Raw genomic sequence first — 25,890 nt, forward strand, 5'->3', positions numbered from 1 at the left:
CTTGAGGCCAGCATCGGCAAAGCTGAGCTTGTCAAGGTTGTGTAGATCTGTTTGTTGCCTTGCACCTTGTACATGCGCTTGTGCCCGGGGAGCCCGAATTCAACGGCGGCCACAAACCAACTATTGCCTGCATGACAGCATAGCACACATAAGAACCATAGTCCAAATATAGATATCTAGCTATGGAGCAAGAGTTAAACAGTACATAACTACACGATACTAAAACAAGAAAACCAAATGTGTTTAATCATGTATGTGTATTATCGATAATACAAAACTCCTATCCAGCAATATAAGTAATTATCATAGCATATCTACGCGCAGAGAGAAGGGCAATTTAGCATATGCCATAAAGATTAGATATTTCCTTGAGCATGCCAAGTAGCAGTAACAAGTAAACTATGACAAGGGACAAAAGAAATCGCCACCACCATGTTTGATGAGACCAGACCCCGGACAAACGAACTTGGAATTGGTGATGTTTGGTTCAAATAATAACGTAAGGTTGCCAAAATATCTTGTCAAATTTGCACAAGCTTTACTATTCTAAAACAATGATGAGTAAATGCAGCAAGAAATATCAGCACACATTACGAATTCAGAATTTGTTTCTCCATTTTTAAACTTGATTGCTTTTGCAATTAACATGCTCTGTGGGAGTTCATGGTTTCCAGCCAACTAGTTTGTCTTTACACCTCAACAACACATGATTCAGTTCAAAGAAGCTTTAAATACTTGTCCCAAATAGCTATCCAATCAGGTTTTAAATATTATTTTTCCCAAATAGTAACCATGAACAGTAGGTAGCTATGTTGTCAACTAAAGGCACATCAAAGGAATAAATAAGGCACATGGACCAGCCAAGCCTCTATCTTGCAAATAGGAAATTTATGTGTTCTCAACTGATGGCTGGGACAATCAACCATCTGTCCTTTTTGTTTGCCCAACAAATATTACGTATGATAGGCATGTGCTTTCTCATCCCTATGGTTCGAACATATAAATATTACCAAGGAAGGCCAACAAAACTAAACATTGAAAAGAAGGGATAGAAAAATAAAGAGTGGATGAGCTCACTGGAGGCTCCTGACCGATATGACAACCGTGCTATACTAATGAACAAACACTGCCTGGAAGACAACAAGGTTTGCATATGTTACAAACTGCCATCTAAAACAGTCTGAACCTGAAAATGTATTGTTGCACATGCAATAGCTAGTAGCTGCTACTTGAACTGAAAACTGATCCTACAGTGAGTGCCAGGCAAACAGAGCACAAGCATAATGCGTGCATGCCACCGGATGATAATGAAACAATGTACATACAATACGTCATGCTCTAAATTCTCTAAGTATATAGTCAGAAAGCAGTAGCATAAACCAACCCAAGTATAGTATTTCTGTTCTTGTCCCAGCTTAATTACAAAGAGGGGAGTGACTTTTGTTAACCTATGAGCCTGTATACTTAACCCAGAAACGACCAAGTATGATCCAGTACAAGCATTTCTTTATCACACCATAACACATAATATAGTCAGAGACCAAGCCCTTGTAAGATGACCAAATTAAACATGCAACTTATCCTGTTAATGACATGCCAATGCCACATGCACTAGGTCATTGGCGCGATGGCCGGCACATCATGGCCACGATGGTTGGGCTCCTCGGAGCATGTGAGAGGGCATGAGAAGGAACCAAGTGTCTTACCCGCGTAGTAGTCGAAGAAGAGGCGGCAAGCGGGGAAGACCACCAGTGTGCGTCGGGGTAGCAGTATGCTGTCACCACACTACTTCTATTTCCAATACAAGTACTGGGCATGCACAAGATCTTCACTCATGGGCGTGACCAATTAAACTGGGATTCCCCCTACTCTTCCTCGACAACCAAACCCAGATAGATCCTCATCATCACACCCTGTAGAGCCGGCCACTTCATCTTGTTGTCAATATCCTATAGTACAAGCATTAATTAGCGTTTTGGACATTTCAAGATTTGCAAGGCCAGAATTGATGAGCTTTGCATTGAAAGAAAGATAGGTGTCCAAGATTATTAGAATGTCTAGCATTTCTCTTGATGGTTTTAAGACTTTTAAATTCAATTTTGCACTTCGATTCCATTAAGACGAGTTTCACTTTGATCATCTATAAAATACCATTGCATATAATTATCTAACAACTGAAATCTGTAAGAAACTGAAATCTGCATGAGGTGTTGCTGGTGACCAACAAGTGTCACAAATCAACACTCGCCATCTCCAGATGCACAGAAAAAGATGCTACTACCGGCGATTTCCTTTCGTCTCCCATGTCTCTACTCTTATGACCACTCTAGTATACATACAGACTAGAGACTTTGGGAAGAAACAACAAACAAGAGATACATGATGGTCATGTCATAATAATAACCCTTGTGTGTTTACAAGTTTTTTATGCATGATACCTCTTGGATTGGTCCAGTTCTTGCTAGGCCAACGTTTGAAAGCTTAGTATCATAATCCTGCTAAGAGTAACATAGAACGAAACTAAGACAGTCTCTTCAAAAAATAATATCACATCACCAAGTTTCGTTTATTTCTACAATATGAGTGACCATACAGGTAACATGTGCAATTCCACTCTTCTATGAAAAAAAGAACAACTTTCTTGCAATAAGGTGATCCTATACTTCAAGGAAACTCATCATTGTTGACACTTCACTTCGTTTTGTTATATAACAGGAGCTTCATTCCATTCGCAAATAATTACAGCTTAACTGAGAGCCTCTAAAGAAAACAAATAACAACCAAACCCACTAACTTCACAGGGGCAAGTGCCAACCCACACCTATTCCTACATCTACTATCTACAGAAGAAAGTCGGCCTCCTATGATCCTATCCCATCTCCACGCTAGGCAGCAGAGCCATCAGAGAGGAAGAGAGGGCGGTGCTGGAGATCAGGGTGTTTTTAAAGAAACACAACATAAATTAAGGAGCAAAGGAGGGTGGCAGAAAATATTCAAAATCACAGGATGTGAGAACATATAAGACTGCATTCTACTTCGCACCACTCAATAAATAGGAAGATTATGATTATGGTCTTCACAAAAACAAGATTGCACACAAACACTTCATAGGAAGGGAAAGAGAGGAGGGCACACCTCGGTGGCGGCCACATCTAACCCGTGGTCATCACCGGGCCCCCTTGTCTATGACCTGCAGCCTGGGAAGGGGGCCAGAGATGAATGAGCATGTAAATTAGAGAAGCAAACTGAGCACCATTTAAGTTCACTATCTCCTACAGGAGCAAAGGCGGCATGACAGAAAATTAATCAATATCACAGGACACTAAACTCAGTAAACAATATCACGTATCAAATGTTGGGGTATTACAAGTTCAATATCATAAGATGGAATAGAAGTTTAAATGTCAAGAGACACCTCTGCACGTGATATAATTACCAGGGAAGTCAGTTTACTGTTGATTTGTTCTTGTGGAGTTCTTCACGTAAACTCATGGATATACATCTAGTAAATGTGATCCAGATTAGCTAATCGCAATCATGTAAGCTAAGTTTCTGATATACCATACTTGGCAGTGCCAAGCATGACGTTTCTAATTAAACTCCTATTGCACACTACATATAAAATTGAGCTACAGCTTGGGATTTTGCAAGTTAATGGGTACTACTATAAAATACTGAACATGAAAACTCAAGAAGCAAACACAAATCCTGACAGACCATATATAATTGTAGTACGAATTTGACAGTAGCGACAACAACTAGAATGGGCAGATGCAAAAAGAAACGCACATCAATGTCCTCAAGCTTTCCTCGCCCCCCTAGCTCCTTGTTGGTGGACTTCATCGTATTCATCTGGACAAACAAAGGCAAACTTAAATGGCACGGAGGAGAAGAAGCTTCGGAAGATATATAGTACTATAAACGGGGAGGGGAGCACGGTCTGCTTGAGGCTGGCCGTGGCAAAGCTGAGCTTGTCAAGGTTGTATAAATTTGGTTGTTGCCCAATACCTTGCACATGCACTAGCCCGAATTCGGCAACGACAGCCTCGGACCAACTCTTGCCTACATGATAGCAGAGCACATATAAGAACAATAGTCCAAAGATAGCTATGTGGCTATGGAGCAAACATAGATTTAATAGTATAGAACTACACGATACTGAAAAAATAAAATCAAATGTATTTAATCAGGTGTGTGTTATCGACAATCCACGCAATATAAGTAATTATCATGGTTTATCTACGCACCGAGAGAACGACAATTTAGCATATGCCATAAAGATTGGATATTCCTCGAGCAAGTCAAGTAGAAGTAACAAGTAAACCATCACAAAGGAGAAATGAAATCGCCACCAACAGGTTTGATGTGACAAGCTCACCCTCAAACAAACAAACTTAGAATAGGGATGTTCGGTTCAAATAATAAGGTAAGGTTGCCAAAATATCTTGTCAAAGTTGCACAAGCTTTACTGTACTAAAACAATGATGAGTAACTGCAGCAGGACATATCAGCACACATATGTACGAAATTAGAATTTGTTTCAATATTTAAACTTGGTTGCTTTTGCAATCAACATGCTCTGCGAGAGGTCACGATTTCCAGTCAACTAGTTTGTCTTTACACCTAAACAACACATGATTAAGTTCAAAGAAGCTTTAAATAGTTGTCCCAAATAGCTATCCAATCAAGCTTTAAATATTATTTTTGCCAAATAGTAACCATAAACAGTAGTTAGCTATGTTGTCAACTGAAGGCACATCAAAGGAATATAGAAGCCACATGGACCAGTCAAACCTCTAACTTGCAAATAGGAAATTTCTGTGTTCTCAACTGATGGTTGGGACAATGAACCATCAGTCCTTCTTGTTTGCCCAACAAATATTAGGTACGATAGGCATGTGCATTCTTATCCCTGTGATTCGAACATATAAATATTCCCAAGAAAGGCCAGAAAAATTAAACATCAATAGGAAGGCATAGAAAAACAAAGAGTGGATGAGCTCACTGGAGGCTCCTGACCACTACGACAAACATTGCCATACTAACAAACAAACACTACCTGGAAGACATCAGGGGTTTGCATATATATGTTACAAACTGCTATCTAAAACAGCCTGAACCTGAAAATGTGTTGTTGCATATACAATAGCTAGTAGCTGCTACTTGAACCGAAAACTGAACCTAAGTGAGTGCCAGGCACACAGAGCACAAGCATAAACCAACCCAATTACTAGTAGACTGCCCGTGCGTTGCCACGAGCATTTTATATTTTTGGCTGGTATTATTTATAAACCTAATGTATGTTAAGTTTCACAATATCAGAAAATAATTGAAATCCAATTTACTTGCAGTGTAAGTTAATAAGTTACATCTCATATGCTCCATGACGTTCAAAACGTCGTTGAAGACCCGGTTCTAAGACGTAAAGCATGGCACATTGAACTATCGAGTAGTCATCAGCTTTGCTCTGCCAGACGTTCTTAACGTCGTCAGTTGCATCAGCAGCAGGCCTGGCACCCAGCGGTGCTTCCAGGACGTAATTCTTCTGTGCAGCAATGAGGATAATCCTCAAGTTACTGACCCAGTCCGTGTAATTGCTAACATCATATTTCAACTTTATTTTCTCAAGGAACGCATTAAAATTCAACGAAACAACAGCACGGGCCATCTATCTACAATCAAACATAAACAAGCAAGATACTATCAGGTACTAAGTTCATGATAAATTTAAGTTCAATTAATCATATTACTTAAGAACTCCCACTTAGAAAGATATCCCTCTAATCCTCTAAGTGATCACGTGATCCAAATCAACTAAACCATAACCGATCATCACGTGAAATGGAGTAGCTTTCAATGGTGAACATCACTATGTTGATCATATCTACTATATGATTCACGCTCGACCTTTCGGTCTCAGTGTTCCGAGGCCATATCTGCATATGCTAGGCTCGTCAAGTTTAACCTGAGTATTCTACGTGTGCAAAACTGGCTTGCACCCGTTGTAGATGGACGTAGAGCTTATCACACCCGATCATCACGTGGTGTCTGGGCACGACGAACTTTGGCAACGGTGCATACTCAGGGAGAACACTTTTATCTTGAAATTTAGTGAGAGATCATCTTATAATGCTACCGTCAAACAAAGCAAGATAAGATGCATAAAAGATAAACATCACATGCAATCAATATAAGTGATATGATATGGCCATCATGATCTTGTGCTTGCGATCTCCATCTCCGAAGCAGCATCATGATCACCATCGTCACCGGCGCGACATTGATCTCCATCGTAGCATCGTTTTCGTCTCGCCAATCTTATGCTTCTACGACTATCGCTACCGCTTAGTGATAAAGTAAAGCATTACAGGGCGATTGCATTGCATACAATAAAGCGACAACCATATGGCTCCTGCCAGTTGCCGATAACTCGGTTACAAAACATGATCATCTCATACAATAAAATTTAGCGTCATGTCTTGACCATATCACATCACAACATGCCCTGCAAAAACAAGTTAGACGTCCTCTACTTTGTTGTTGCAAGTTTTACGTGGCTGCTACGGGCTTAGCAAGAACCGTTCTTACCTACGCATCAAAACCACAACGATAGTTTGTCAAGTTGGTGTTGTTTTAACCTTCGCAAGGACCGAGCGTAGCCACACTCGGTTCAACTAAAGTTGGAGAAACTGACACCCGCCAGCCACCTGTGTGCAAAGCACGTCGGTAGAACCAATCTCGCGTAAGCGTACGCGTAATGTCGGTCTGGGCCGCTTCATCCAACAATACCGCCGAACCAAAGTATGACATGTTGGTAAGCAGTATGACTTATATCGCCCACAACTCACTTGTGTCTACTCGTGCATATAACATCAACGCATAAAACCTGGCTCGGATGCCACTGTTGGGGAACGTGGTAATTTCAAAAAAATTCCTACACACACGCAAGATCATGGTGATGCATAGCAATGAGAGGGGAGAGTGTTGTCCACGTACCCTCGTAGACCGACAGCGGAAGCGTTATAACAACGCGGTTGATGTAGTTGTATGTCTTCACGGCCCGACCGATCAAGCACCGAAATTATGGCACCTCCGAGTTCTTGCACACGTTCAGCTCGATGACGATCCCCGGACTCCGATCCAACAAAGTGTCGGGGAAGAGTTTCGTCAGCATGATGGCGTCGTGACGATCTTGATGTTCTACCATTGCAGGGCTTCGCCTAAGCACCGCTACGATATGACCAAGGTGGAATATGGTGGAAGGGGGCACCGCACACGGCTAAGGAACGATCACGAAGATCAACTTGTGTGTCTTGGGGTGCCCCCTCGCCCCCGTATATAAAGGAGGGAGGGGGAGGTGCAGCCGGCCCCCTAGGGGTGCGCCTGGAGGAGTCGTACTCCCACCGGGAGTAGGACTCCCCCCTCTTGCCTTGTTGGAGAAGGAAAGGGGAAGGGGGAAAGAGGAAAAGGGGGCGCCGCCCCCCTTCCTTGTCCTATTCGGACTAGGGGGAGGGGGCACGCGGCCTGCCCTGGCCGGCCCTCCTCTTCTCCCTTAGGGCCCATGAAGGCCCATTAACCCCCGGGGGGTTCCGGTAACCCCCCGGTACTCCGGTAAAATCCCGATTTCACCCGGAATGATTCCGATATCCAAATATAGGCTTCCAATATATCAATCTTTATGTCTCGACCATTTTGAGACTCCTCGTCATGTCCGTGATCACATCTGGGACTCCGAACAACCTTCGGTACATCAAAACATATAAACTCATAATTAAACTATCATCGTAACGTTAAGCGTGCGGACCCTATGGGTTCGAGAACAATGTAGACATGACTGAGACATGTCTCCGGTCAATAACCAATAGCGGAACCTGGATGCTCATATTGGCTCCTACATATTCTACGAAGATCTTTATCGGTCAGACCGCATAACAACATACGTTGTTCCCTTTGTCATCGGTATGTTACTTGCCCGAGATTCGATCGTCGGTATCTCAATACCTAGTTCAATCTCGTTACCAGCAAGTCTCTTTACTCGTTCCGTAATACATCATCTCGCAACTAACTCATTAGTTGCACTGCTTGCAAGGCTTAAGTGATGTGCATTACCGAGAGGGCCCAGAGATACCTCTTCGACAATCGGAGTGACAAATCCTAATCTTGAAATACGCCAACCCAACATGTACCTTCGGAAACACCTGTAGAGCTCCTTTATAATCACCCAGTTACGTTGTGACGTTTGGTAGCACACAAAGTGTTCCTCCGGCAAACGGGAGTTGCATAATCTCATAGTCATAGGAACATGTATAAGTCATGAAGGAAGCAATAGCAACATACTAAACGATCGGGTGCTAAGCTAATGGAATGGGTCATGTCAATCACATCATTCTCCTAATGATGTGATCCCGTTTAATCAAATGACAACACATGTCTATGGTCAGGAAACATAACCATCTTTGATTAACGAGCTAGTCAAGTAGAGGCATACTAGTGACAATCTGTTTGTCTATGTATTCATACAAGTATTATGTTTCCGGTTAATACAATTCTAGCATGAATAATAAACATTTATCATGATATAAGGAAATAAATAATAACTTTATTATTGCCTCTAGGGCATATTTCCTTCATAGAGGTCATACTTAGTGCAAAATGAAGGCTAGCAAAAAGATTTAGAAGCGACCAACCAAGAAAAGAATAATCACATAAGCAATAATTAAGCATAATTAACACCGAATAATGCACCACAAATAGGGTATAATTTTCATCGCATGATCATTGACTTTCTTGCATGCATAGGGAATCACAAACCTTAACACCAATATTCTTACTAGAGCACAATTACTCATCAACATGACTCACATATCACATCATCATATCTCAAAACTATTACTAAGAATCAAGTTTATTTTGTCCAATGATCTTCATGACATTTTGTTTCTTTCTTTATCCTTCTTGGATATTTATCACTTTGGGACTAATTTTCATGTGTTGCTTTTCATAAGCTCAAACAAATATAAGTGAAGATCATGAGCATAACAAATTTTCTTTCTCTCAAAATAATTTAAGTGAAGCAAGAGAGAATTTCTTCAAAATTTTACTAACTCTCGAATAAATCGAAGTGAAGCAAGAGAGCATTTCTTCAAAATACTAAGCACACTGTGCTAAAAAAGATATAAGTGAAGCACTAGAGCAAGTCCTAGCTCATAAAAGATTTAAGTGAAGCATAGAGAGCAATTCTAACAAGTCATGAAATAATTTTGGCTCTCCCAAATAGGTGTGTCCAGCAAGGATTGATGACTTAAAACACAAAATAAAACAAGCAAAGGCTCATATCATAAAAGACGCTCCAAGCAAAACACATATCATGTGACAAATAAAAATATAGCCTTGAGTAAAATATCGATGGTTGTTAGAAGAAAGAGGGGATGCCACTCAGGGGCATCCCCAAGCTTAGTTGGTTGCTCATTCCTGGATAATAGCTTGGGATGCCGGGGAATACCCAAGCTTAGGATCTTCTATCTTTCTTTCATCTATCATAAGATAACCCAAAACTTGAAAACTTCAATCACACAAAACTCAACAAAACCTTCGTGAGATCTGTTAGTATAAGAAAGCAAACCACTACTATAAGTGTTGGATCAAACCAATTCATATTTTGTTTTTGTATTATATCTACTGTATTCCAAATTTTCTATGGCAAAAACTCATCAAAGAAAACCATAGAGCCATCAAAATAAGCACACAACACAAAGAAAACGGAATCTGCCAAAACAGAACAGTCTGTAGTAATCTGACACTTTCGAATACTTCTGTAACTCCAAAAATTCTGAAAAATTAGGAAGACCAGGGTAATTTTTATATTGATCTTCCGCAAAAAGAATTGGCATTTTATCATGTTCTGGTGATTTTTAACAATTATTTTCATGAGCACAAAGTTTCTATCTTTTTCAGCAAGATCAAACAACTATCACCCAAGAAGATCCTAAAGGCTTTACTTGGCACAAACACTAATTAAAACATAAAAAACACAATCGTACCAGTAGCATAATTGTGTAAACACACAAGAACAGAAAGAAAAAAACAAAAATAAATTTTATTCATTGGGTTGCCTCCCAACAAGCGCTATAGTTTTACGCCCTTAGCTAGGCGTAAGGCAAGGATCTAAGTTTTTTCATCTCTGTCCTTTTGAAGGAAAATAGCTAATTTTCTATTAATGGTATTTAATCTTCTATTTTGTGCAAGCACATGACCATTGACAGCAGAGGAAAGATTAAGCACGTTGCGAAAATTCGTATCCAAACTAGCCTTCATCTCTTTGATTGTTTCATTTTGTTAAAAGCATAGAAGGGTAGTTGGCTCAACATGATCTCCCTTGGGATGCCCAAATATGGTTTTCATATTTTCATAAGTATCAACGGCATCCCCTTCAAGAAAACTGTTTTCAAATATAGAATCTAAGACTTGCTTAAAGGAAGAAGGCAAACCAGCATAAAAACTTTTCAAGTATATCTCTATCTGTTATTGGGGCACATAGCTAGCTCGGATTCTTAACAGCCTATCCCAAGCATCTTTCAAAGATTCATCAGATAATAACGAAAAATTCCGGGATTGTCTTCATCAAAATTGTCAAGATTATCCTTAACAACCCCGGTAAGTCCTTCCACAACATCATTGTCTATGAGCTTGGAGAGGACGGAGGGGCTATCCAAAGCATTAAAACTTGGGAGAAATCCCCTAGCCTTTTTAGGATCGGTCATGGCAACGGAAAGAACGGCAAGCGAAAAAAGAGAGCCGAATAAAATGGCAAATTTTTGTGAAGTGAGGGAGAGGAAAACAAGAGGCAAATGGCAAATAATGTAAATTGCGAGGAGATGAGATTTGTGATTAGGAACCTGGTTATGTTGAAGATCCTCCCCGGCAACGGCGCCAGAAATTGGCGTGGAGCCGGGAGACTATCTTGACTTGATCCTCCCCAGCAACGGCGCCAGAAATTCCTTTTGATGGCTCTCTGACTATAGCGCCAGAAAAGCTCCTGTCTGCTAGGATTGCGTTGGTATTTCCCCAAAGAGGAAGGGATGATGTAGCACAGCGAATGTAGGTATTTCCCTCAGTGATGAAACCAAGGCTATCGAACCAGTAGGAGAACCAAGCAACACAACGTAAACAGCACCTGCACACAAATAACAACACCTCGCAACCCGACATGTTAAAGGGGTTGTCAATCCCTTTCGGGTAATGATGCCAGAAATTTATAGTAGATTGAAATAATAGATCACAAATAAAATAAAGTGCAGCAAAGTATTTTTGTATTTTTGGTTTAATAGATCTGAATAAAAATGCAAAGGAAAGTAGATCGCAAGCAAATATATGAGAAAGAAGATCCAGGGGCCATAGGTTTCACTAGTGGCTTCTCTTGAAAAAAATAGCAAATGGTGGGTAAACAAATTTCTGTTGGGCAATGTATAGAACTTCAAATAATTATGACGATATCCAGGCAGTGATCATCACATAGGCATCACGTCCAAGATTAGTAGACCGACTCCTGTCTACATCTACTACTATTACTCCACACATCGACCGCTATCCAGCATGCATCTAGTATATTAAGTTCATGGAAAAATGGAGTAATGCAATAAGACCGATGACATGATGTAGACAAGATCTGTTTATCTATTGCATAGATATAGATCCCATCTTTTTATCCTTAGTAGCAACGATACATACGTGTCGGTTCCCTTTCTGTCACTAGGATCAAGCACCGTAAGACCGAACCCACTACCGGGCACCTCTTCCCATTGCAAGATAAATAGATCAAGTTAGCCAAACAAAACTCAAATATCGGAGAAGAAATACAAGGCTATAAGAGATCAAAGAAACTCAAATAACTTTCATGGATATAAAAAGATATAAATGATCATAAACTCGAAGTTCATCAGATCCCAACAAACACACCATCCTTCATTTTGAACTTGTCAAGTTGACTTTGAAGCACATCCAATTTGGATTCCTTGACGGACTCAGTACCTTCGTGCATATCAATCAAAGTATCCCAAATTTCCTTTGCATTCTCAAGGCGGCTGATTTGTTGAATTCTTCGGGGCACAATCCATTGAAGAGGATATCACAAGCTTGAGCATTGTATTGCAGCATCTTCAAATCTTCCGCGGTTGCTTCACGATTCGGTTCTCTTCCATCGAAGAATTCACCTTTCAAGCCAATACATACAATAGCTCAAATGGCGGGGTTATGTCCAAGAATATGCATTTTCATTTTATGTTTCCAACTAGCAAAATTAGTACCATCAAAGTAAGGACCTATACGGTGGTAATTTCCCTCGCTAGACGCCATACTCTCCTAGGTTGTGAAACCAAGGATATGATCACCAAAGCTATGGAAATCAAGGCAAATGGAGACCAAAGCTCTGATACCAATTGTAGGATCAAAAGTAGGTCTAGAGGGGGGTGATTAGACTACTTGACCAAATAAAAATCTATCCTTTTCCCAGTTTAAAGTCTTGGCGGATTTTAACAACTTAGCGCAAGTCAAGCAATCACAATACATTTCAAGCAAGCATGGCAAGAGTATATGAGCAGCGGAAAGTAAAGCATGCAAGTTGCAAGAAAGTAAAGGAATATGATTGGAGTGTGCAAACGCAATTGGAGACATGGAGATTTTTGGCGCGGTTCCGATAGGTGGTGCTATTGTACATCCACGTTGATGGAGACTTCAACCCACGAAGGGTAACGGTTGCACGTGTCCACGGAGGGCTCCACCCACAAAGGGTCCACGAAGAAGCAACCTTGTCTATCCCACCATGGCCATCGCCCACGAAGGACTTGCGTCACTTGGGTAGGTCTTCACTAAGTAGGCGATCTCCTTGCCCTTACAAACTCCTTGGTTCAACTTCACAATCTTGACGGAGGCTCCCAAGTGACACCTAACCAATCTAGGAGACACCCTCTTCAAAAGTTAATAGATGGTGTGTTGATGATGAACTACTTGCTCTTGTGCTTCAAATGATAGTCTCCCCAACACTCAACTGTCTCTCACAGATTTGGCTATGGTGGAAAGAGGATTTGAGTGGAAAATAGCTTGGGGAAGGCTAGAGATCAAGATTCTTGTGGTTGGAATGGAATGTCTTGGTCTCAACATATGCGTAGGTGGTTCTCTCTCAAAAAATGTATGCTGGAAGTGTAGGCACGTTCTGATGGCTCTCTCACTAATGGAGAGGAGGGTGGAGGGGTATATATAGCCTCCACACAAAATCTAACCGTTACACACAGATGAGCCAACTCGGCCAAACCGAATATATGAACTCAGTGAGACCGAAGCAGTTCAAGATGTGAATGTTAGGCTTTTTGGTGGGACCGACTTGATCAACTTGGTGTGACCGATGAGCTAGGGTTAGGGCAAGACCTCATCTCGGTTCAAACGATTACATGAACTCAGTGAGACCGATTTTAGTAATAAGCTAACCGAGAGTTGGTCAGGCAAACTCGGTGTGACCGATCGCTCATTTCGGTGAGACCGAAACGTTACGAAGGGAAACAGAGAGTTTGCATTGTGAACTCGGTGGGACCGAGCGCTCCTTTCGGTGAGACCGAAACGTTATGAAGGGAAACAGAGAATTTGCAATCCCATCTCGGTGAGACCAAGATCCCTATCAGTGAGACCGAACTGATTAGGGTTTCTGGCAGTGGCTATGTCAAGTGAACTCGGTGGCGCCGGATAAATCAAATCGGTGGGGCCGAGTTTGACTTTAGGTTTAGGACATATTTAGAATTGAGAATATGGTTGAGGGCTTTGGAGCATATAACTAAGCATTTTGAGCAAGTAGATCATTAAGCAACACCTCATCCCCTTTTAATAGTATTGCCTTTTCCTATGGACTCAATGTGATCTTGGATCACTTAAAATGGAAATGAAGAGTCTTGAGCTTTTGCCAATATGTGTCCTTAGCATTTTGAGGGGTCCACATCTCTAGTCCATGCCATGCCAATCATTTAACTTTCTGAAATAAAAATCTTGAAAGCATATTAATTCAATGAGCTATATGCTATGAATTACCAAAACCACTCAGGTATTAGTTGCACTTTCAGATGCAGAGGAGGATTACTTTGGCGCCGGAAGGATTTGGATATTTTTTTCATTTTCTGTAAGGTTTAAGGGGTTGTGCTACTTAATATATGGCCTTTGGTCTTTTGCAAAAAAACAAAGTCATGCTATAATTCAAATATTTTTTATCAATAAGAATATTAGGAAATATAACTTTTTTCACACTAGATAAACATTATTACAACACGCAGAACAATTAGTGAAATTGACCAGAATTAGTTAATTCTATGTCGACAATGCTACAATTTTTCTTTTATATAAGCAAATTATACGAATATGACTTTTTTGCCTTAATTTGTATGCTAAATTTGTAAAATCATCACAATGTTAGTTAACTTTCAATCAACTAGGTGATAGGTATACTCCATTTTCATTAAGGAAGGATGAGGATTCGGGGTCAGCAAAGAAATTTACGACCCTATAGAATGTGAGCTTCAACCCGGGCAATATTTTTTTTATGTTTCATTGGTTCCTTTTTAGTTTATGCTTTTGTTGGTTAATTTTGACTTGTATATGCTAAAATCTACTTCATACAAGTCCTTGTCATGATCATGAATGGATGCCTTGTGGTCGGGAAAAATAATTTGTTTGAGTTTTTCTTTCTTTGTTACTCCCTCTGTAACTTAATATAAGACGGCTTTGGCACTGTCTTGGACTCTAAAAACAAATTTAAAGAGGGAGTACCTTGGTTTGGTTTACACAACATGTGACAAATTCTGCCCAACGGGATGAAAATGCAGTTCTCAAAAGTTGTAAAAGTGGTAAAATCAACAGGAAGCCACCATATAACATAATAACTAGGATATATGCATGTATAATCAAGCTTGATATATGTCATCTTCCCACATTTGCAATGCTCCAACAACATCAGTTTAATAATATTTTCGCGGAACCTAAATTCTCATTGCATCACTACCTATGGAGCCATAGATATAGAAACAGAAGATATATCATAGTGCCATTCCACGGAAGGATGTGCTAAGGAGAACTCGTGAATTTTTGCTTTACTTGGCATGCCCTCACCGGAGTGCTTGAGAATCACATTGATAAGCATTGGTGCACATCTCAATAGATGTTCCAGGAAGTCAAACTCACGCTTGTCTCCTTGGAAACCATCGATTTCCACTTCTTTAAGCTTGGTCAAGGAAACAATTTGGCTTGTCCAATCGGCTGGCTCGCAGCCACAATATTCTTGACATTTCTCTTTGTCCTAAGAATAAAAATTAATATAAAAGGAAGAATTACTATATCTTTCCCTTACTAATAAAGCAATTACTGCTTCTGGTCGTACGTCGTCGATGCTTTGGCAAAAAAGCCCCTCTGTTTTGTAGTATTCAACCCGCAGTCCTTTCTTAAGTGAGAAAACGTTTCGTTCAAACATTTTATAAATAAATCCTTATAGTTTACTGTATTCATCACACGGTCCTTTTTAAAGTGAAAAAAACCACCAGAAACACACACGAGAATGGGCTCTCCTCTCCCTCGCCTCCCGATCCCAACCGCCAGGCGCTCGATCTGGTGCCGCGCCGGCCATCCGGGCGCGGCGTCGATGGATCTGGCGGTGGGTGCGGCGTCTTGCTCCGGTGGCGACGGTGTCCTGCTGATGCTAAGAGACCAGGGCATGAGGGAGATAGGAAGAAATGAGGATAAGGGGCACAAGGTGAGGGAGGCGGTCGCCGCCGGCGGCGGCTCCGGTGACCGGCCGGAGGGCAGGGAGAGGAGCTCCTGTTGAGGCGGCGGGGCTTGGTGGATGCTGGTTCCTCCGGATCGACCCCCTACTCAGATCTGCACGCCCCTGATGATTGGAGGTAGGTTAATCACTCTCCTCTTTAAAACTAGATCGTTTTCTTCTTTGATCTGGAAAACATAAAGCCTTAGACACCCAACGGTATGTTTCAACACGTTTTTAGCCTTGATTTGATGTAAAAAGGATCTAATTTCTGTTCCCGCTTATGTTCTGGATTTCATCTTTTCTCCTTTCTCTGATTTACTCATACACGACTCCTGACTTGCTGCATGTGGCTGCTGAATCTTCCTACTGCAGGTGTGCTTTTCACATGTTCGTTGAGTTGCTTAATGACATAAAAAAATGAAATCTGGAGTTATGCAATTGCAGCAACAAGGACGGATGGCCATCTTCACAGGTTATGCCCCTTACTGTAGTTTGCATTCAGTCATGTGCAGTAATAATGGCATATTTGTTAGCCTGCTAGCTGTTTCCAGATTTTTTTAGACATGATTGACTGCTTCTACACAAAAGGAGTTTGTCGAAAATAAGAGCAATCCCACTGTTGCTACAGAGCCTGAAGATTCTTTGCCTTTCTTTGAACTGTTTCAGTTTTTTCTTTCATATGGCTACAATTATTTGATTGGTCCATGTAGATTTAGGCAACATGAGATGAGCCGATGATATATATTGTAATGTATGATGTCTATTGCTACAAGTGTTGATGTCTTGGTGATGGCAGGTTTTGCAAGTAATTGAAATGCTTTTTGAGTAGACGATAATTAGATAAAGTTCTACCTGATCTTGAGGTATGTGAAAGTGAACTCGGTGATTTCGAGTAATTCTAAGAGTATACATCTCATCTATCAAGTATCCTTTTTTGAGTAATGCTAAGAGGATACATCTCATCTATCAGGAATTAATCCATCTCGTTTTCTCTGTGTTTACCTTGTTCTACAAATGGCTAACTAGGTAATGATTATTGATAGCTAATGACATGAGGGAGAGGGGGACAAGCCCCTTTAGCTACTGCAATATGGTTGTGCATACAAATGTGCTACTCATATTCCACTGTTAGACGAGCTAGCCGCGAGAAGCAGGTTCAGAATTCAGCTCCATTTGATTTACATTTAGATCATCTTGATGCAACACCATCACTTTTCTTGATAGCAAACAACAATTTTTAGTAATCATATATAGCTTTTCTTTGGTTTGTTTATTCTATTATACCATAGATATCATGAGAAACTGTTAATCGCTTAAGGAGGGTGTTCTGTTCACTCAAAATGAACTGCCTAATGGTCTGATTAGTTTATGTACGTGAAAATTTATTTTAATAATTATAGTTGCAATTTCCAGACAAGGCATATGTTCTTTTATACTTTTATAGTGAGTTTACAATAGGTTGAATAGATTCGATTTCTATTTCCTTTCCTCATCGTCGTCCGCTTAGGTTGTAAGGGGAGCCAGAGAGGTGAGGGAGGTGACCAAAGCGGCAGCGGCCTTGGGGTGCCGAAGAAGAGTGCGCGGGAGGATGGAAAGGGGCTCGTATACGACGGCTGGAAGAGGTAACCTAGGATTTCGTGGTGCTCTACTCTATACCTCATGCTCGGATGATTGTAGTTTTCGTTTTGACTGATCAATTGGGTTTAAATCTGTATGAGTTGGGTAGCAACTTGAGCTCATATTTCGCTTGCAGTGGTTGTGCAGAAGGAAGATGTTGGTTGAATGAGTCCCTTGGAGCCTAGCGGTGCTGCTCAGCCCTGTACATGCCATTGCCCGCCTCTGTGAGTAACTGGGATCCTCACGCTACCAATTTGATCATCCCTGGGAAACATCAAGCAGATCATGAGACTGCATCTTGAGAAGAAGCATTATTTACAACTCAGTATTATGTCATGCATGGAAGAAGCACTCGACCTTATTACTAACTACTTCCTCTGTACACAAATATATGACGTCTTAGACTGAACATACAAGTCTCTAAAACGACTTATATTTATGTACAGAGAGAGTAATAACATGTAAACAGGTGTGTTGCGTTCCTATTCTGATCGTGGATTTCAAGCATACTGCTAACAAATGTTGGAGAGCGTGGCAAGTTTCATCTAATTCAATACTGAATTTCTGGCCTTCACATTGCCATCTTTATCCCATATAAGTTTCCGAAGTTTATGATCAGTATAACTACATTTAGTAGCTGTTGCAAGCGAAACACAGTTGGTAGAGCAAATTAATTGTTGTTGACCGAAAATAATAGGCGCCAATTTGTTTTTGTGCAGTGGGTGGGGAGAAATTATATATGGTAGAAGCCAACCTGGTCGTTTTATGTTTTTTGTTGGACGATGTTATTTATCTATTTGGTTACTTGTGCATAACTTTATTTAATTGCTGAAATTTATCTTGCATTAACAGTTTTTCTATTTGAATGTAGTCCTGGTAATTCTTTCAGTTGGGAGATTAAACCCTAAATTAGGTATATATTCTTCATTGATTGTTGCTTGACTTTCACTAGAGATTATTTTTTCACAAGAAATGGGTGTTGTAAATGAAGGATTCCATTCCCCACTTTAATAGTAGAGATTTGAGCGAATATATCTATTCATGGTATATCTTAATATCATAGAACATGTTATATACTTTTTTTATATATGGCGATACTATTTTCTATACACAGCGGTACTACTGGAGAGAAAGAGTGGTGAATGCTACATATGTAGAACAATTGTAATTTTACCTGAGAATTGCTTTTCTATTTAAACAGGAAATCTGATTGTTAACAAAAGAATTCTACAAACCCCTTAATTTATGGTACACTAATTTTCCCGGCTGTTATTTGGAAGGGATGAGGTGTTCCAAGTGTCAATACTCTCTCTCTCTCTCTCTCTCTCTCTCTCTCTCTCATACTAGATGTAACATGTAAGTAGTACAAACTACTAAGATAGCACATTTTCTGAATAAAGAGTACATGTTATAATACATGAATAGAAGTGCCGTCATTTCAAACCTAACTGGAAAAAAATGCACATATATTCTGGAAGAAGTCTATAGGAGTGGATGAGCAAATAACACATCACGTTCGAATAATAGTGAATGTGTTGCATTTGTTCACCTAAATTAGTTTGGTATTCTGTTCTACAATGTTAATTGCAGAACAAAGACTAGCGATGGTGCAAATAGAAGATAGGTTTACTGGAGGGGGTAGGGGGGAGGTGTGAAATATAACCAAATTGCAATGGTCACGTGTTTGGAAGTGCAGGTCGAGGACTCAAGGTGGGATTGCGAGTGGAAAGGAGGAGGACAAGAAAATTAATGCTATAACGGTAAAAGAAAGCCGACAAAGCCATATGGATGCATGAATATCCACATGTTACATAACATGATGTTGAATCACTCGAACATACCCGTTGCAACGCACGGGCACCTTTACTAGTACACAATAAGAAAATAACTGATATGCTGAACAAGGACTACATAACATAGAGAATTATAATTAATTAATCACAAACCTACCATGGATTGGGGCACGGCAACCTTGAGCCTACGTATGGTAGTACAAATCGTATGCATCCGGAGGAAGTAAAACGATACTGCTCCGTAAACATGGCCCATAGGTGCAAGGTGCAGCTCCAAGTCAAAGACAGAAAAGTGGACCGCAACCTGCATCCGTAGATGTTTCTCTAATTCACGAGAAAAAACATCTTGCGACCAAAATACAAGCCGGTAACAATATGGTTCCTGCATGTTTGAGCAAACAATTCCATCATAAATCCTTCTGAACCACGTCTTTTAAACTTCGGGGTGGGAACTTGGGATTCGTGACCTGCGAGTGACGAACTGACCTTGATTGCGTCAATGCGCAGCACCGGAAGTTGTGGTCCCTCTGCCGCCGCCGCCCTCGTCGTTGTTGACAGCAAGCTCACTGTCTCGAGTGTCCAGTCAGGGAGCTCCAAGTCAAAGACAGACAAGTCCGCAGCAAACTGCATCTGCAGATGTTTCTCTACTTCACCCGCCAAGTTATCTTGCGTCCATAACAAACCCGAGATAAGGTATCTGTGCTGCAGATTCGAGCAAAAACTCAGTGTCCTCCACTTGAAAACCTAGCAAAACTGTATAACAAAATCATGCTTGTTAATAATGTATAAGGATTAAGGAAGCAGGTCACAAACTAACCTTGAAAGATTGTATATGCAGCACAGGTGGGTGTCGTCTCGCTGGCGGCGACATCACCAAGCTCACTCTCTCAAGTGTCCAGTATCCCATCCCCATGAACTTGCTGCCGTAACGGCAGTGCCATGAGACATTGTCCGCCATCGGTGCCAAGACGGATACGCCGTGGTCGTCTCCAACGCGGGCGGACAAGGTTAATTGCTCCAGCATGGGTGCTGCGACGTCGATGCCGCTTACTCTTGCTTGGCTCTCCCACTCGAGGACGTGCTCCTGCAGCGCGACCGTGATGTTGAGAGGGATGCCGATGTAGAACGCGCTAGGGCCCAAGAACCTGAGCGTGCGCAGCCGCGGGCAACAGCGGACCAGGTCGGCGAGTGCGTCGGGAGTGCTGCCGCAGAGTATGATTGTTGTAACTTGTAAGCGCGGAGAGGTCTCCGATGGCCGGAGCGTGGAAGATGAGTAGATGACGGAGGAGGACGCGGAGAGCGAGATGGAGGTGGCCCGCTGGAAGCATGGCAGCTCGACCCTCTCGTACGGCGCGGCATGCAGCGGCACATGGGACTTTGGAGGGTGAGGACGAGCTGCTCTCGCCGGCGATGCGGTGAGCTCTCTTGCGACTGGAATGAACTAGAAATGATAAGAATCAAATAAACATGTGATGGACATGCCATATCTATTGAGGATTTTGTAACTTCGTGTTTTGTGATTTTCCTTTGTGTGGAAATCCATTCATGCGGAGCAGAGCACGGCACAAAAGCGCGCTTGCAGGGAACCGTCCAGGCTATGCTATCGGCAAGCACACGATATAGGGAAGAGGAACACAACAGGGTGAGTAATTTTGGTGAGCAACATGCACACATCACCCATTGTGGAGGCGACAATGAAAATTTGCAAGGAAACCTATGCTAGATATCAAAGGATGTCTTTTGCAAAGATTACCGTCTCCAACATTTGCATAGAAACTTATGCGAGATGTCAAGGAATATCTTTTGCAATGATTTGAGTCTCGTCGGCACGATCTGGTACGATCGTGGTTTTTTTTTACTACCTTGGCTGCGCGTTGCAGAAACTTGATTGACCAGTGGCGAGTCTTTTCCAACATACGTATATATATGTGGGCACATAGGCATCAAGTTGTAGGGCTGTCAATCCCAGCAAACAAATAAGATTTCTTATTTGTCAAGGAGTTTTACCACAGGCATGTTGCGACAAGAATTAATTAAGAACCGAGTAGAAAGATCTGCACAAATGACGACCACCTGCAGCATGTGATTGCATAGATAATAACTCTTGTTGCAGACACTACTCTCAAATTCCACACTCTGCTCACCGCACATAGCTCGATGGGCTCCTGAGAGATGCAGCTCGAAGAGCCATCTCCATGCCTCGCATTTGAGGCTCTTCTTTTAGGCCATTACTTCGTCGGCTAAACACAACCGCATGAAAACTTTTTTTTTCCACCGAGTTCAAAAATTATACCTGTACTTCAAAACAAACTTGTTTTCTCCACACCGACAATGTTTCATACTCCCTTCGTTTCTAAATATTTGTCTTTCTAGAGATTTCAAATGAAACACCACATACGGATGTATATAGATATGTTTTAGAGTGTAGATTCACTCATTTTGCTCCGTATGTAGTCACTTGTTGAAATATCTACAAAGACAAATATTTAGAAATAGAGGGAGTAGTTTGGAAAAATGTCTCCATCGCATGGAAAATATATCTCCATTGAATGAATCCATTCATAAAATCAACTAGCATGCTAGCTATATGAATTTGTTTGTCGAATTCAAAATAATTAACACTGTAAAAACAAGTAAACAATGCTGGTCATTTTGAAAATACATTTGGGAAAGCATCTCATTATATCATGCCATTTGTAGATATAAAAAAAATACAGAAAATGTAGCATACATACATATACTTGTTTCTCTCGGAATAATTCCCTCTTACAGTCAACAACATAATCATAATAGACAAGTACTCATAACTTTCGCATCACAAATAACATTCGGCATTTGTTCCATGTATTCCCATTCCACTAGAGGAAATGGAACTCAGAACTTATTATATATATAGCACACTCTTTTGCACACACCAGTTCTTGCTAGCGTGTGATGACCAGATCTACAGTCATCTGATGACCTGGCACACGAATGGTAGACGATCAGAGGGCTCAAGGAGCTGGATTGTCAGGTCCTGGTAGAAATGGGCCTAGAGAACGCATGAGGAGGAGGATATGCGTGATGAACTCCCCACCAGTGCAAAGATGCTGGTAATGGAAAGCACCTCCACAACGAGGCGTGATGTATAAAAGCATCTCCAACCACACCGCGGCGATGAGATCCCAGCGCCCACCTTCATCAACGATACCCATGAGCTCCTGGGCCACCTTGGATGCATGAGGTAGTACTGGAGAATAAATAGCTTCCGCGGCCCTTTCGAGGAGTTTCTTCAGATCACTGGAGGTAGCACTATCTGTATTGACCGACTGTCCCTGATTCTCATTCACTGTCAAGGGTGGTTGTTCATCTTTTGTGCCTTCAAATACCTTCATGACATCCTCCTCCCCATGATTAACCATCTTTGACCATTGATCTGCAAGAACTTTCTCCATTTCACCATGAACATTGTTATGAACAAGCTGGGAGTTGCTGGTAAGCATCACGCCACACTTGAAGACAAGGTACATTATATAATTTGACAGCTCTCTGCACATTTTCTTCTTTGATCCTTCACAATCTGTGTTGGTCATGCTGCTGCTTCCAGAGTAGTAGCAAATATCCGTTGCAATGTGCCAAATGAGAATGCTTGTCGGGAAATCCTTGACACCATCGATGCTATCATACAGAGCCGTCTGCCTGCACTTTTGAAGCGCTAGCTGGCCACGAAAATTGGCAACATTGTATTCTTTACTGATCCCAAAACGTACCAAATTGCCGAGGACAAACTCCTTGAGATCTCCGGTGACCTGTGTGTGCGTCAGGCTTGGATCCAATAGTTCAACACCCCAAGCTATAAAATACTTGCCAATCCGTTGCCGCACATATGACATGCCTCCAGTATCTTCCATGGTGTGCCTCTTGACCATGCTGTATTGTGCTATCTTCTCAGACCACTGTTTTCTGCTCCATGTTGGCTGAATGCAGTCGATTACATGCAAGAATACAGTGTTAATCATGCTCAAATCTCTAGAAGGGTTGGATCTCAGAGACGAAAGAATGGACATGAAGGCAGAGGACACGTCTAGGATTATGGCTCCGATGAGCAGTATGTAGGACACGGTGACATCAGCTCTATTATGGACTTGGTGCCCTTTCTCAGCCAGGGTGAAGAGCACTAGGGCTATTGTGGTTAGAAGATACTGGAACAGGATAGCTGTCAGCCAGAGAATCCCAGTAATCAACAAAATAACCAAATTTTCAATACCGTAGCTCAAATGAAATATCTTGGCACACAGCTCGTAGAAACGTAAAAGTGGACTTTTTGTGTAGAAGTTCTCATAACATTTTACCAATTTTCTGCCAACATGCTCATATGGCTTCCGGAGGCACAAAGTTGACTGAAACTTCTCCAGCATGCTTGGCAGAAAATCTCGAGCTAAAATACTCTCCACCGGATTTGAAGGAGCATCCACCGACATGATTTCCATGGCATCTTCATAGAACAATGAATCCATGTTGGGAACCTCACCAAGCATAGAATCCCGGAGCTTACTGATTAATTCATCCGCAGATGTTCTGTGTGAATTGACTCCTTCGGCTGCACGCTTCAGCTTCCATAGTGTTCTTGACAAACTAAGCTGGGAGTACTCCCTGATATATGCTGGCCTGGCTGAGTAAAGGCAGTAGGTGCGGCCAGCGTACTTGAAGGTCCCAGAGAGGAAGATGAGCACGGTGGCCGCCAGCAGCCGTCTGTCCGGCCAAGATGACTTGGACACGACGTAGCCGGCCACTGCCACCTGGGAGACGAGGCCCAGGAGATGACGCATCCACAGCTCGTTGTCCTGGGCAGAGAGAGCGGTGATGGTGTCCTGCCCACCCAGGTGGACGAGCAGGAACGGCGCCCAGAAGGCAATGAGCTCGTGTTGTGGCCCGCTCGCACGGACGGCGAGGTGGCCGAGGACGAAGACAGCCACGGAGTCAGCCGAAAGGTAGGCTAGCCACAGGAAGGCGTTGATGATGCGTGATGTGCTGCGCCTCCGCATGCCTGCTATGAAGAAGAGGAAGAATTGCAAGGCCAAGCTCGCGAGTACCAGGCCGTGGATCTCCCATTCGTTCCACAGATTTCTCATGGGCGACAACCTATCCAGTTTGCAACGTTTGCATGCAGCAATGAAGAGGAAAGGATAGTTAATTGTTTGTCATTCGCTCTGCAAAATTATTCAGTTGCTAGCTAGCACTAAATATACATAAGCCCTCCTCCCCTACCCCCACCCCGCCCCACCCTCCCAACCTGCAAAAATAAGATATCTTTCTTCTTTGATTAAAGATGATGGTAGTTCTTCTAACATCAACTCTTCTTGTAATATCCTACTACATTGCATGTATCCATGTGGTGCACATGAGATTTTCGTATTAGAAAAGTATTGTTTTGGTCCATCAAGTTTATCGAAAGTCTAAATTTGGCACCGCAAGATTTTTTGGGCGAAATTTAGTGCATCAAGTCTCAAAACCGGAAAACCTTTGTCTAAGACCAAATTAGAGGAGAAAACATGTCACATGTCCTCTTAAAATGGCACGGGCCCGGGCTGAGATTTTTACCCCTTCACCTCTATCTCTTAATTGCCCGCTAGCCAAAGTTTTATGGCGGACAGTCCATATTGCTTTTAATATTACTCCACCGAATTCTGTCAACACATTATTTGGAACGTGGCTTAACGGGATAGAGCCCGAAACAGCGAGACATATTCGCGTAGGCGTCTGTGTTTTATTGTGGGCAGTATGGAACTGCAGAAATGATTTGGTTTTTAACAGGACAACAAACATTCATTTTTTGCAGATTATCTTCCGAGCCACGGCGTTGATCCGTTTGTGGTCGCTACTCACCCCGACGGAGGCCAGGGAGCGTTTGGTTATTGGATCTATCCGCTGGGAGATGGTAGCTCGGGATATCTTCAACCGGTTTGGATGGCGGTCATGTAATAAGATAGGCAATTAGTTTACCTATCTCTTTTTTGCCAGCCGGTTGTGACGTCCTTTATTTGGCCAGTTTGTCTTCTAGCCCTTTTGGCTCTGTGTGAGCTCATCTCTTTTTTTCGTTTTGAGAATTTATCTTGTTGGAACCTATTTATTTGTTTAATAAGATGGCTGTATGCATCGTTCTGTTGCAGAGGCCGGAGAGTCCCCCCCTTTTTTTTTAGAAAAAACCTCTATCTCTTACAGAGCGGCCCACCGGCTAGGTCTCGTCGTCTTCAACCTCCATCTCGGTACACAGAACAGACGGGTTGAGGTCGTTGTCGTCATTCCACTGCATGATGGCACCCGCCGATGAAGGTATAGCGACTATAGCATATAGCCGCACTCAAAGGAAGTGGGTTCGACACATGGAGGCCACGGGAGAGGTCGCCCTACACACCAAAGGTCTGGCCATGGCTGGGCAACACTGGGAAGAGGCAAGCGGTGCTTCCCAATAGAAACTGACAATGTTCAATGGTTGGGTTGGACCTTCGAGGGCAATTGGCATGAGAAATTGGAGGGGGTAGCCGTAGGAGCTCGCCATGGACGGGGAACTTTTGGGGCTTGCTCTTGAGCCTGTGAGACAGCGGGGAGTGGGAGGAGTGGAGCGGCATGTCGTGGCATGCGGAGAAGGGCTAGCCATGGCCAAGAGGAGAAGATGAGGTGATCAGCGGCAGAGTGGCTCGTGACATTGGC

The 25,890-nt window shown here is 42.1% G+C and overlaps 1 protein-coding gene and 1 long non-coding RNA gene across 3 annotated transcripts in view; one reads left to right on the forward strand and one right to left on the reverse strand.

The window, feature by feature from the left end:
- LOC119334006 overlaps positions 1–21,216 on the reverse strand; it is a 26,425-nt gene extending 5,209 nt beyond the window's left edge. The window contains exons 1-4 of the mRNA XM_037606687.1: positions 21,208–21,216; positions 20,018–20,641; positions 19,807–19,902; positions 19,354–19,504 (exon numbers count right to left, since the gene is read on the reverse strand). Coding sequence (XP_037462584.1) covers positions 19,354–19,504; positions 19,807–19,902; positions 20,018–20,641; positions 21,208–21,216 — 880 coding nt within the window. The remainder of the gene's footprint in view (positions 1–19,353; positions 19,505–19,806; positions 19,903–20,017; positions 20,642–21,207) is intronic.
- Positions 15,593–17,981, forward strand: LOC119328228. 2 transcript variants are annotated; one of them, XR_005158890.1, is made up of 6 exons: positions 15,593–15,926; positions 16,163–16,262; positions 16,587–16,653; positions 16,817–16,944; positions 17,298–17,412; positions 17,544–17,981. It is a non-coding gene; the product is annotated as an uncharacterized LOC119328228 (long non-coding RNA). The 2 variants fall into 2 exon arrangements; XR_005158889.1 differs by having other exon boundaries at positions 16,163–16,653.
- Positions 21,217–25,890: the final 4,674 nt, after the last annotated feature.

Source organism: Triticum dicoccoides, chromosome 7A (genome assembly GCF_002162155.2).
Source record: "Triticum dicoccoides isolate Atlit2015 ecotype Zavitan chromosome 7A, WEW_v2.0, whole genome shotgun sequence".
NCBI lineage: Eukaryota > Viridiplantae > Streptophyta > Magnoliopsida > Poales > Poaceae > Triticum > Triticum dicoccoides.